A 13,050-nucleotide genomic window follows, 5' to 3' on the forward strand; every position below is an offset into this window, starting at 1 on the left:
TCGCTCTTACAAGGAGATCCACAGACTTGGGTATTTGGTCTTGCTTCAACACATTCTGCGTTTTTATCAGTAGATGCCTTTATTAATGCTCTTGGATTATTATATGCAGATCCTGACCGTAGTTCTTTTGCCGAATCCAAGCTGCGTGCTCTTCGACAAGGAAAGAATCCCGCAGAGGATTATTACTCAGAGTTTCGGAGATGGGCAGTGGATTCAGGATGGAACGACCCGGCATTGCGTAGCCAATTCCGCTTGGTTCTTTCGGATGCCATCAAGGACATTTTGGTCCAACATCCATCACCTGAGTCCCTTGACGACTTAATCTCTTCAGCCATCCATATTGACCGTCGCCTCCGAGAACGCAAACGAGAACGCAGTCTTTCTGTACAGTCGCCTCAGTCACCTTCCTGGCTGCTGGCGGAGGACTCTGAGGAACCCATGCAACTGGGAGCTTTCCGGCTATCGCCCAGGGAGAGACAAAGACGACAATCTCAAGGCCTCTGCCTATATTGTGGAGCTAGAGGTCATCCGCTGAAATCTTGCCCACATAGGCCAGTAAAAGATAGGGTCTGAATGTAAAAGAGGAGTTACATTTAGGCCTGGCATCTGTGTCCTCAAAAGATTTGTTGCTAGTTCCTGCGGTGGTACATCTGTCGCAATCCGTCCATTCCGTATCGGCGTTTGTGGACAGCGGTGCTGCTGGGAACTTCATGGACTTATCATTTTTTCATTCCTTAGGTTTAGCTGCAGTTCCTTTACCTCAAGAGGTTCCTATTTGTGGGTTAGATGGTGGTCTGGTGGCTAATGGTCTTATCAAATTCAAGACACCACCTCTTCGTCTCTCAGTTGGAATTTTGCATTTGGAGATGATTTCTTTTTTACTACTCCAGTGTTCTTTTGCTCCCATCATTTTGGGGTTTCCATGGTTAATGACCCATAATCCCATCATTGATTGGATTACGAGGGATATTGTCAAATGGAGTCCAGCATGTCATAATTGCAGTTTATCTACACCCATCCGGACGGATATCTCTGCTGTCTCAGAGTCTCTTGTAGGACTTCCTGCTCAATACCATCTTTTTGCAGATGTTTTTTCTAAATCAAAGGCCAATTCTCTACTACCTCATCGTCCGTATGATTGCGCCATACAGCTGTTACCAGGAGCCAAGTTATCCAAGGATCGTCTCTATTCTCTTTCTATACCTGAGAATAAGACCATGGAGGAGTATATTGCGGATGCCTTGGCTAAAGGATTCATCCGTCCTTCTAAATCTCCGGTTGGGGCTGGTTTCTTCTTCGTCCAGAAGAAGGATGGGTCATTACGTCCTTGCATTGACTTTAGGGCATTGAACGAAATCACCATCAAAAACTCTCAGTAGAGCTTATAATTTGATCTGGATCAAGACCGGAGATGAATGGAAAATGGCGTTCAATACGTATATGGGACACAATTTGTTTCACGGTTTTGGAGATGTTTCTGCACTGCACTGGGTATCAGTCTCAGCTTGTCTTCAGGATGTCACCCACAGTCTAATGGGCAGACAGAACGTGCTAATCAAACCCTGGAGCAATATTTACGGTGTTACGTCTCAAAATTCCAGAATGATTGGGTGTCTCATCTTCCCATGGCTGAATTTGCTTTTAACAATTCCTGTCACACTGCATCTTCAGTTTCACCCTTCTATTATGTGATGGGCCAACATCCTCGGGCCAATTCATTTGATTTATCATTCTCCAGATCCTCTGATGCAGGGACTGTTTCCAGACTCTGTGGTATTTGGGCCAAGGTGCATCATAATCTCCTCAAGGCATTTCTCCATTCTAAGAAATTGGCAGATAGACATCGGAGGCCTTGTACGTTCAAAAGGGGGGACTTAGGGCTTCATTCAGAGGCAGCCGTACGGTCTACGACCACACGGCCACCTCGTTGTTTGTCCAGTGCGCATGCGGACGAGGGAGCCGGCTCCTTCGTGCGCATGCGTGAGACCCGCTACGACCGACAGAGCCGGTCGTAGCGGGTCTCTTTCCAAAGGGGGCGAGCTGTCGATGTTGATTGACAGCTCGCCCCGTTTGGAAGGCGGGCTGGGGGGGTGGCAGCCCAAATGGAGGCATTCCCATGGGAATGCCTGCCGTTTGGGGGAGGCCCCACTGACATCACTAGTGATGTCAGTGGAGAGCTTCCGCTCTGACAGAGCCAGAAGCTCTCCGGGGCTTACGACAAGTGAGACCCTACCCTAGGGTCTCGTCGTAACCCCTGATGGTCGCGATGGTCTGTGACCATCGCGACCATCACCCTAGCGGTCGTTAGAGCTGTGGGTGTAAACCCACAGCCTAACGACCGCAATAGAGGCGGGCGGTCAGGATGCAAGTGGCCGCCCAGTTTCTGAGCGACCGCTTGCATCCTCCGACAGCCTCTGAATGAGGCCCTTAGTGTGGCTGTCCACTAGAAATATCAAACTCCGGCAACCCTCTCACAAATTGGGTCCTCGGTTTATTGGTCCTTTCCGGATCATTTCTCAAGTTAACCCAGTTGCTTTCAAACTCCAACTACCAAATTCATTAAAGATTAACAACACTTTTCATGCCTCTTTATTAAAGCCAGTCCATAAGTCAGATAGATTTGGGAACTGGAGTTCTTTCAGGCCTGCTCCGGTGGTGGTCCACGATCAACAGGAGTTTTGTGGTTGAGAAAGTGCTGGATTCTAGAGTATCTAGAGGTCGGTTGCAGTTTCTGGTCCATTGGAAGGGCTATGGTCCGGAAGAACGTTCCTGGATTCCAGAAGATGCCATACATGCTCCCAGGTTGAAGAGGATGTTTTTTCAGGAATTTCCCTTTAAACCAGGCTCTGGGGGTTCTTCAACCCCGCGTCAAGGGGGGGGCACTGTCACAAGCCGTGGCAGCGGCTTGTTTCCCACCGGCTCGGGACCTACACTGACTCCGGTTCCGCTGATTACCAAGCACCGGGGATGCTGCAGAGATTGACTCATACTCCATATGCTGCTGATTGGCTGCTCCTCCTATTTGTAGCTTCCAGATTCATTCCTCCTCGCCGGTTATACATTCCTCCTACAGCTCGGTCTGGTTGTTCCAGCTATCCTCCGTGATTGTCTACACTTCAGCCGCTGCTTCTATTTACCACTCTCCGTCTCCCTCCACGCTGCCTTCCAGGCTTCAGCAGGTAGCTCAATTATTCAAGACTGTTGTTCCACTCTGCTCTGAATGCTGTTAGCTTGCTGTCTGTTTTCACCATCCACATGCTGTGCTCAGTGTATGCAGGCCCAAGCCTTTGGGTCCATGCTTCCTCTGTATAATCAGCAGCTACAGCTTTCTCAGCCCTACTGTGTGTAATCAAACTGTGCATTTACATCTGAACTATTCACCATCCACATGCTGTGCTCAGTGTATGCAGGCCCAAGCCTTTGGTTCCGTGCTTTCTCTGTATAATCAGCAGCTACAGTTTTCTCAGCCCTGCTGAGTGTAATCAAACTGTACATTTACACCTGAACTATTTTCAGCCTGTGTTATCCTGCCCTCCTGGCAGGCAACTCATCTAGCCAAGAAATCCTGCCCTCCTGGCAGGCAACTCATCTAGCCAAGAAATCCTGCCCTCCTGGCAGGCAACTCATCTAGCCAAGAAATCCTGCCCTCCTGGCAGGCAACTCATCTAGCCAAAAAATCCTGCCCTACTGGCAGGCAACTCATCTAGCCAAGAAATCCTGCCCTCCTGGCAGGCAACTCATCTAACCAAGTTATCCTGCCCTCCTCGCAGGCTACTCTACAAACCAAGTTTTCCTGCCTTATCTGGTGAGACACTTTTCCATAACAGGTACATGGCTTGTGATATGTGATATACTGGTTATTCTGCGTTATTTATGAGTGCGATTATAAGAAATACTGCCATTATTTATTTTCTTACGAAATTTCACTATATAAGTACTTATTCTTTTTTATATACAGTATATTGGAATTCTTATTGTTTATGTGTAGGTTTTATTTATGTTGTTTAACATCTTACACTGCATGGTGGTGAGTCTGACGTGTGTTCAACCTCTGTATACACTTCACTTGTGGTTACGTATGAGGTCATTTATATTAATTATAAATATTAATATATATTTTTTAGTTTTTCTCTTTCATGACCATATTTATTTCAGAAGTTTGTTAATTGATATACATATTACCAGTATATTAGGATTCTCTGTATTTTTGTGTTTCTCTTCTCCCTAACTGCTGTCTCACTCTACTCCAACCTGTCGTCAATACTGCTGCTCAGCTCCTGTTCCTCTCCAAATGAACTTCTTCCTCCCCTCTCCACCAGTCCCTATTGCCATTTCCTTTCATAATTCAATTTGAACTCCTCACACTCCCCTATAAAACCCTTACTCGGTCCTCACATCCCCTCCCTCCTACATCTCTCTTCAAAAGAAAATAAGGGAAGAGAACCCTGCACATGAGAGTTTATGGTCTAAGAGGGAGGGGTATGAGCAGGAAGGTGAATTGGGGTAGGGAATAGGTGGGTGGAAGCATTGACTGAGTAATGAGTTTAGTAGAGGGCTTACAAACTTTTATGAAAAGGTTTTATCCTTGATTATAACTTTAGTATGTTCTCAGGAAGAAACATTACATTTCATCTTTTTTTTCTTGTTTTAATCTCATCAATTTTCCTCATTGGACTGGCAATGTTATCAGTTACACAATGCACAACAGGTGCTTATTCCCAAAGTAAAGTATATATTAATTATCTGACACACATTGCTAATACAGACATCACTCACAGAAACCCAGGGGTAATGAACAGAGTGGTACAGTAAGAGTGTTTATGTTATTTACCATTGCAGTGTGCGTGGAATAGAGTTAGTCTTGCAGCAGATTAGTAACACACATGTATAGAGACATATTGGCTGATATTAATTATGTAGAGGGTGCTCCTCATTGCTGTCTGATAAGTAACATTGGCTTGAATGGATGCAAGAAGGTGGTCACCAATTCCTGCTATATTCCACACAACAATAATAGCTGTGAAACACTGACGGGGGACAGTACAAGGCAAAAAGGATTTAACATTCAATAGAGTCTTCTAGCAACTGCATAAGTGAACCCGGAGTGATGATCTCGCTGCTCATTGGTGGATGAGGAACATTCATTTCCCCATCATGTTCCACCACTTCTTCATTCACTTCCACAACAATAGGCAACCTGGAGAGTGGAGGGGGTTCAGGCCACAACCCTGAGCTATCTGGCAATTCTGTTACCTCACTGCTGGTATCACAGGATGGATCAGTAGCAGGTTGAAGACCACAGCTGTTGCTTTCCACTGGTGGAGGCTTCAATTGACTATTGTCCAGTACTTCCTTGGCCACCATGGCCTGGGTGATCCCCACTTTTTTTGATTGGAGTTCCATGGGTGCTGCCTTTTCCTGGTGGGTACATTGCATTCTATTCAAAGGCTCAGCTACAGGAAAGGAGAGGGTGGGGATTTATAGGGTACATATAATTACAAATAATGCTACATCCTCAGACTATCCTTCATTAGTTAAATTAATGTATTCCTTTCACTGCAGGTGAATATAGCAATGCATATTGCACTGACCTGAAGCACGCCTGTTTATTAGGGAACATTGGGACAGAGAAATTGTCCTTCCAACATAATATATTGTAGCAATGACGGATGGAAATAATGATACATTAAATACAGAACTAAAAGACCTAATACACATGGGAGCTAAAATCAGGCCTTGTTCAAATATCCTTTAAGTGTTCATTGTGCTTTAAGTTCATTTCAATATTGCTTAAGCGATCACATTTGGAACAATATAATGTATAACAATATAATGTATTTCTATGGGAACTCATAAAGTTCATGGGATACTATACTTTAAGGGAGGCTTTAGAACTTTCTGTCAATGCTCAGTAAAAAGCAAAGTCAAAGTATAAGATCCTTTGTTTGCTTTTAACTGCTGTTGTTTTTCAATGACTATGTACCAGCCCTCACATTGTTACTTTTTTATTAGTAGAAGCTAAAAACAATAATAATAAATAGGTCCATATTCAATTAGAAGCGAAAAGCCGAGATCCACAAAAAAGTTTCACCGTTTGGCGACTTTTCGCCAGGCGGAAACTAATCACCGTATTCAATTCCATCTGCTTTTCGCATACGCGGAAACGCAATGCAATGTAATGGGCGAAAAAGATTTGCCTCTGAATAGCAGGAGAAAAGAAGTACAACATTTTTATCTTGGGGTGAAAAGGTGGGGAAACCACTCAGAACCTTTGGAACAGGCCCCAAAGGACAACTACGTCAAAAAATCCCTAAAAAAAAGTTAGGAACACCCCTAAAACGTAGTTTAAATTTTGGGGCAAAAAAGTACAAAGTGGGAGTACAAACATAAAAAGTAGCTAAATAGACTTTTTGGGGGTCTACAAGTATGGGTGAGGTGGTTTTTTGATCACAGGTGTTTGCTTAAGGTGCGTTTTTTATAACTTCACTTTAGCGACTTTTAAATATGCTAGCACCCATTTTCAAGTACCCCAAATTTGACAGGACTACTTATTTCTCCAAAAAATACTGCTCAATGCTATTCTTCACCACTTGTGCAAAGACACTAATTAGAAGTAATTGTACCAACTTAAGTACCCCAAACAGTTTTATTAGGGCTAATCGTGCACTACTACATTGATCCCCAAAATTTCTGCATCTTTTTGGGGGTTCAGGCTGATTTCCCCGATTCTGACACCACTTTTCACCTGTTCTGACTTCGCATGTCTCCGTTTTCCCGTCTTTTGTTATTGAATAGGGCGAATTGCGGGTACGTGCACGACAAGTTTCTGCGGCTAAAATACGCGATATAGGGGAAAAGTCCAGCAGGCGAAACTGTATCACGTATGCAAAACTAATTGAATACGGCCCATAGTCTGATGCTCTGCTAATCAGGTACAGGGCTTACCTGACATTTCTTGTATATTTCTGCATGGAGAGTTTCCTATACACTGGTTCCCCGGTGAGATAACTGCTACTGCTGGCATCTTTTTCTGCTGCTTCCCTGATTGTCCATCCATCTTGCTTGATTCCCTGGTTTTGCTTTGCCTGTTGGCTGACAACCCCTTATCTTCCTCGAGGTAAGTGCTCTCTTCACCAGGACTCTCAATGTAAGCTGCATTTTGGTAACCTTGCTCCTCTGGCTGTGGTGACGATTTGCTTGGATTAACCTGTCAAGATTGACATGGTAATCAGACATTTCATTTTATTTTCATACATATGATAAAGACTTGTAATAAAACTCACAGAATTATGACCATTTATAAATGCTAATTTAGCAGTTGAAGTAATTTATTAATGTGACTAAAAACTCAGTGTCCAGTACCGCCTTTTTGGAGGCTCAGATGCTGCCCTTTTATAGCACAGTGCATAAAGGGGTTTTCGACTCATTACATATTTTAATGATCAAGTTGAGAAGATGATTCCACATTTAGTGGGTTTCTTTGGTTTGCAATTGTAATCTGCATGATTTCAAAAATGCAAATGTCATTATATTATATCTGATTCACATACTTTATTTATTTTGATGGGGTTTTTTTTAACATCTAGATATTTCTTCAATGACTCTAGACAGTAATGCAACATCCAGAATGATTTTTGTTTTAATTTACACTTGTTTGAGTGGCTCTTCTTCTTGCACGTCCTCAACAAAAATGCATCTCATTGAAAGCAGTGGTTTCTGCCACCTCAAAAATGCTGTAAAATTCTAGTTATTGTTAGCAACTATACCGCCATGCTCCATTGTGCTGCTAGGGTGTACTGGTTCTCACTACCAATGGCATATTCACCCATTTACCCATGAGGAGGTTCAATTCATTTGTAGATAGATTGGGATTTCCTTTGTTACCAAGGGCTCTATTTACTACAATCCACATTGGTAATGCAGATTGTAGTGTGATATTACCGAGTGAATTCGCATTGCGAATTCAGGCAATATCACAGGGATTTACTACAAATCCCTTGCAGGGACAGAGCTTGCGATAAAGCTCTGTCCCTGCGAATCCCCTTCGGAGCCTTATCACGGTATTTTCGCAAAAAAAAATGTGATTAAGTGCCCGCGCATGCGCCGACTGGTCGCCACTGCTAACCCCCTCCGGCGCTAAGCCCCGCCCCCCGGTGCTAAGCCCCGCCCCCACGATCACGAACCCCCTGCGACCCCCCCTCCCCCCCGTGACCCCCCTCTCCCTTACTTACACTTACCTGCATGCTCCAGGCCTCCGGTGATGTTCTCCATTCCTCCGGTCTGGTGATCTCCCATACTGCACTGGGGCCCGATCACCTGATGACCGGGCCGCAGTGCACTGTGGAAGACCAGCTGACTGGAGGGGAGTCATCACCGGAGGCCAGATCACCGGTCCCTGGAGTCAGGTAAGTAATTTTTTTTTTACTATTTTTTTTTTTCTTTTGTTTACAGTAATCAGCTTGCGGTCTGTTTAGACCACACAGCTGATTACTGGGATCGACTCCCGGCGCTGCTCTCCCAATTAGAGCAGGGCAGGAGGCCGGTACCCGGGGAGACCCTGGATAACGCCACCTCCAGGTGGCGTTATTATCACAGGGCTTTCCCAGATATTTTTTTCACATTTATTTTAGTAACTCTGGTCGGATCACATTTCCCATTACAGTTATGGGAAATGCGATCTCCTTTACTAAAAATAAGTGATACTTAGGGGTTGGAGTAGAATTTTATGAATTCTACTCCAATTGCCCTATATTAACTATAGGTGATACTAAAATAATGTGAAAAGGGTGTGAAAGCACCCTTTTTCACTTTATTTTAGTAAAAATAATGTTAATGAATAGAGCCCCAATAGATTAATAATAACTATTAAAACTATTTAGTACTAATAAAAGGCATAAAGAAAAAGGAAAAATATATATGTATTCACTGATCAGCCATAACATAAAACCACTGACAAGTGAAGTTTATAGCATTGATTATCTAATTACATTGGCACCTGTCATGGGGTGGGATATATACGCAGCAAGTGAGCACTCAGCTCTTGAAGTTGTTGTGTTGGAAGCAGAAAAATGGGTAAGCCTAACAATCTGAGCAACTTTGAGGGTCAGAGCATCTCCAAAACGGCAGGTCTTGTGGGGTGTTCTCGGTATGCAGTGGTCAGTACCTACCAAAAGTGGTCCAAGGAAGGTCAACCAGTGAACCGGCGACATGGTCATGGGTGCTGAAGGCTCATGATGCAAGGGGAGTGAAGGCTAGCTAGTCTGGTCCTACCCCACAGAATAGCTACTGTAGCACAAATTGCTGAAAAGGTTAATGATTTCTATGATAGAATGGTGTCAGAACACCACAGATGTCAGGACACCACAGTTTGCTGTGTATGGGGCTGCATCCCTCTGAAAAAAACCGCCGGCCTTGTGGGCAGAGAAACGCATGAGGTGGTCAGGTGTCAGTGACACGCAGGTGGAATGCGGAAACAGGAAGCCAACACAGCAAACTTCCGGTGGATAGCAGCACGAGGTAGCGGTGGATTATACCCGTATCACCCACATCCAAAGCCTGTGGAGGGGCCGTGTAACGAGAGCGGAGGTCCCTTTGCGCTGGAACTCGGCGCCACTAGTAGCCGGGTGAGCAGCCGGAAGCTGTACCAGCATTATACAATCAGGTACAAACTTATAAATAGCACGGACTTGGGTTCCTGAGTGCCATGAGATCATTATATCGGCACAATTAAAACAGACGAGACACGGACTGTTTGGAGACATCCTCCCTCAATACAGGTAGAGGAATATATTAAGTGCATGCATAATCTTTGTCTCCACTAATTGCTGATTTATTAATCCTTCGGTTTATGAAAAAAAACTGCTGAACTGTACCTTTTGAAATTAACCTACATAATTAATAATTCCATTGCTGCTACCACTAATTCATTGATTGCTGGTCTATTAACCCTTTGGCTTACTAACAAACTGCTGAACTGCACCGTCTGAAATTAACTTGCGCAATTAACTTCATTGCTGCTACTACTAATTCTGAATGAACTGGATTAATTTTACTGTTCTAACAAAGTCTGTAAATGTAATGACTAGACATCAATGTTATTTTAGTAAGTGTATATTTTAATTGTTGTTATTATTGTTATCCAAAGTAACAATTTCCACCTGCTTCTTATATATTTTGTATATTTTATGATATTGATTGAAGTAAAACATATTTTTAAATCAGCAGCTAGTCACAGGCACCTTTATTATAATTTTTTCTGTAGTTTACCCATTTTTGTGGAGGATCCAGACGCACATTGTAGGGGCTGCCTAGACTAGCCCTTAATATATACACACATTATTATTGTGTTATTTGGAAGCGCTTACTTTTTTCTTTTTTGATTTTTACTTGCTGCGTAGCAGCAGACTGGTCAGAGTGTCCATGCTGACCATTGTTCACTGCCGACAGCGCCTACAATGGCTATGTGAGCATCAGAACTGGACCATGGAGCAATGGAAAAAGATGGCTTGGTCTAATGAATCACGTTTCTTTTACATCATGTGTGTGGTCGGGTCCGTGTGCATCGTTTACCTGGGGAAGAGGTGGCATATTGATGCACTGTGGGAAGTAGGCAATCCAGCGGAGGCAGCAAAATGCTCTGTGTAATGTTCTGCTGGGAAACCTTGGGTCCTGGCATTCATGTGGATGTTATTTTGAAGTGTACCACCTAAACATTGTTCTAGACCCCTTCACGGCAATGGTATTCCATGATGGCAGTGCTCCCTGCCACACTTCAAAAGTGTTCAGGAATGTTTTGAGGAACATGACAAAGAGTTCAAGGTGTTGACGTGGCCTTCAAATTCCCCAGATCTCAAGCTGATCGAGCATCTGTGGGATGTGCTGAATAAACAAGTCCGATCCATGGAGGCCCCACCTCGCAACTTACAGGACTTAAAGTATCTGCCGCTAACGTCTTGGTGCCAAATACCATAGGACACATTCAGGGGTCTTGTGGAGTCCATGCCTTGATAGGTCAGAGCTGTTTTGGATAGCCAATAAGAGAATTCTGAACTTGGCGATAAGATCCGAATACAACTGAACCCGCACATCTCTAATATATATAATATATACGGCGCCAGATATAAGTATATAAGTCCTCTAGCAAATGTATGAAATAAAGAAACTTTGAACCGAGATTATTAAATAACAACCTTCTTACAGTCCTCTTTAAAAAAGGGTGTCTGCTCTATCAACAATATGGTGTCATTTGGGTTCTGCCACCAAAGCAAATTTCATTAAGTGGAATTGATATAGAGCGCCTGAAAGTGCTAAGTGCTGTGTAACATTGGATATATAAATAAACAAATATATAGTACAAAGGTGCATACACAGGCAGCGATATTTTGGACGACTGAACGATAACAATATAGTTATCGTTAAGTCGTCCAAAAAATCTTTCAGTTTCTGCCCAAAACGATGAACGATAACTACCAATGCGAGCTCCCGTTTGTAGTTGGTAGTTATTGTTCTTCGCCCAAACCTCACGATAATGTCAGGTTGAACATGTTCGGGGATGAGGGAGGGTGGCCAGCACTGAACAAAATCGTTCTTGATTTTGTTCACTGTTTCTGCTCCGTGTCATTAACGATACTGAGCACACCCCTGCCGGGAACACACGGGACAATTTCGTTCATGGAGCGAATCATCCCGTGTGTATGCAGCTTTAGAATATATATTTAAAAAAAAATCACTCTTTAAATAAATAAAGTGCAGCTATGTAGAAAAAAATTTAAATTTCATTAAAATAAATATGCTGACAAGATCTGTATAAATTGTTTCTAGTGCAAATAAAGCGTTATCCGTTCAAATAAGCAAATATGTGTGTATATATAAAACCACCAATGTTCACTACATAAAAAATACGCAATTTATTTAGTAAGTAAGAAAGTGACTGTGCAATAATGGTTTGCACAGTAAAAAGCACATATACAATACATAAAGGAATATATAAAATATATATGAAAAAATGGATAGACATGTAAAATTCAAGCAGCAAAAAATGAGCTTATCTCAGTTTTGATTTTGGAAGGTCCAGGAAGGCAGAATAGCATAGTCCCAATGTGTTTCGTCTGGTATCTAGACTTCTTAAAGGGGATGTCTATTCATGTGCAATGTACCTGTATTTATACCCCTCTGCCACATCTACACTAAAACCGGGCGGGGTTTTGGTGTGATGTCACTTCCGGGTGGCCAATTTACTATATATGTACACTATGAGGTGAGGATGATTCCCCACATAACAGAGCGATCCATATGAAGAATAGATTCTCTACTCTCCAGAGATTGGACTCCAACAGTGATACAGATATTTTTTTAGCCCCAGCAGCAGACCCCACACCGCACAATTCAAAAATAATGTTTTTCAAGGAAACCGCAAAGATAGCGTCACCCATGAATAGAAGGATGGTATAAGAAGATGGGGGGGAGGGCAGTGAAAGAAGCTAAAAAAAAAAAAAGAAACCTCCTTTAATGGACCCAGCAGCACATGGCATCTTCAACCTATCCCAGCACCAACTCACTCAACCAGAAATTTAACTTCTGAGTGGACTGAATTCCGCACCTACTTGCAACATGAATAAGTTTGAAACATTCATCGATCTAAACAAGTTTGTCAGGAACCTAACACTAAAAAGACATTTCCTGAGAAAAGATAATGCTATCATCAACAACTATGAAGCAAGCCAGTCTAAATCCGCCCTCAAGGGAAAATCTAAATACTACCCTCTAGAATCTAAAGGTAGTCATATGAACATCTTCTATGAAACATTGAAGAAGGATCTATGTGATATGGAGATTGAACCACCTCAGAAGCAGAATCTAACAAATAAAGAAAAAGAGTCTCTTAAAAACTTACAGAAAAATAAAAAAAATTGTTTTAAAACAAGCTGGCAAAGGGGGGGGAGGACTAGTTATAATGGACTGGTCATACTACTTGAAAGAAGTGGATAGACTTCTAGGGGACATGAACTCATACGTACAATTACAACATGATCCCCTCGAAGAATTCATCAA

The 13,050-nt window shown here is 42.9% G+C and overlaps 1 protein-coding gene across 1 annotated transcript in view; it reads right to left on the reverse strand.

Moving 5' to 3' along the window:
* Positions 1 to 4,661: 4,661 nt before the first annotated feature.
* The window catches only part of LOC148529099 (cadherin-related family member 5-like), a 98,556-nt gene continuing 90,167 nt past the window's right edge, over positions 4,662 to 13,050 (reverse strand). The window contains exons 17-18 of the mRNA XM_088468865.1: positions 6,946 to 7,207; positions 4,662 to 5,453 (exon numbers count right to left, since the gene is read on the reverse strand). Coding sequence (XP_088324991.1) covers positions 5,059 to 5,453; positions 6,946 to 7,207 — 657 coding nt within the window. The 3' untranslated portion in view covers positions 4,662 to 5,058. The remainder of the gene's footprint in view (positions 5,454 to 6,945; positions 7,208 to 13,050) is intronic.

This window comes from Taudactylus pleione, unplaced genomic scaffold (assembly GCF_031769625.1).
Source record: "Taudactylus pleione unplaced genomic scaffold, aTauple2 ptg000086l, whole genome shotgun sequence".
NCBI classification, from domain to species: domain Eukaryota; kingdom Metazoa; phylum Chordata; class Amphibia; order Anura; family Myobatrachidae; genus Taudactylus; species Taudactylus pleione.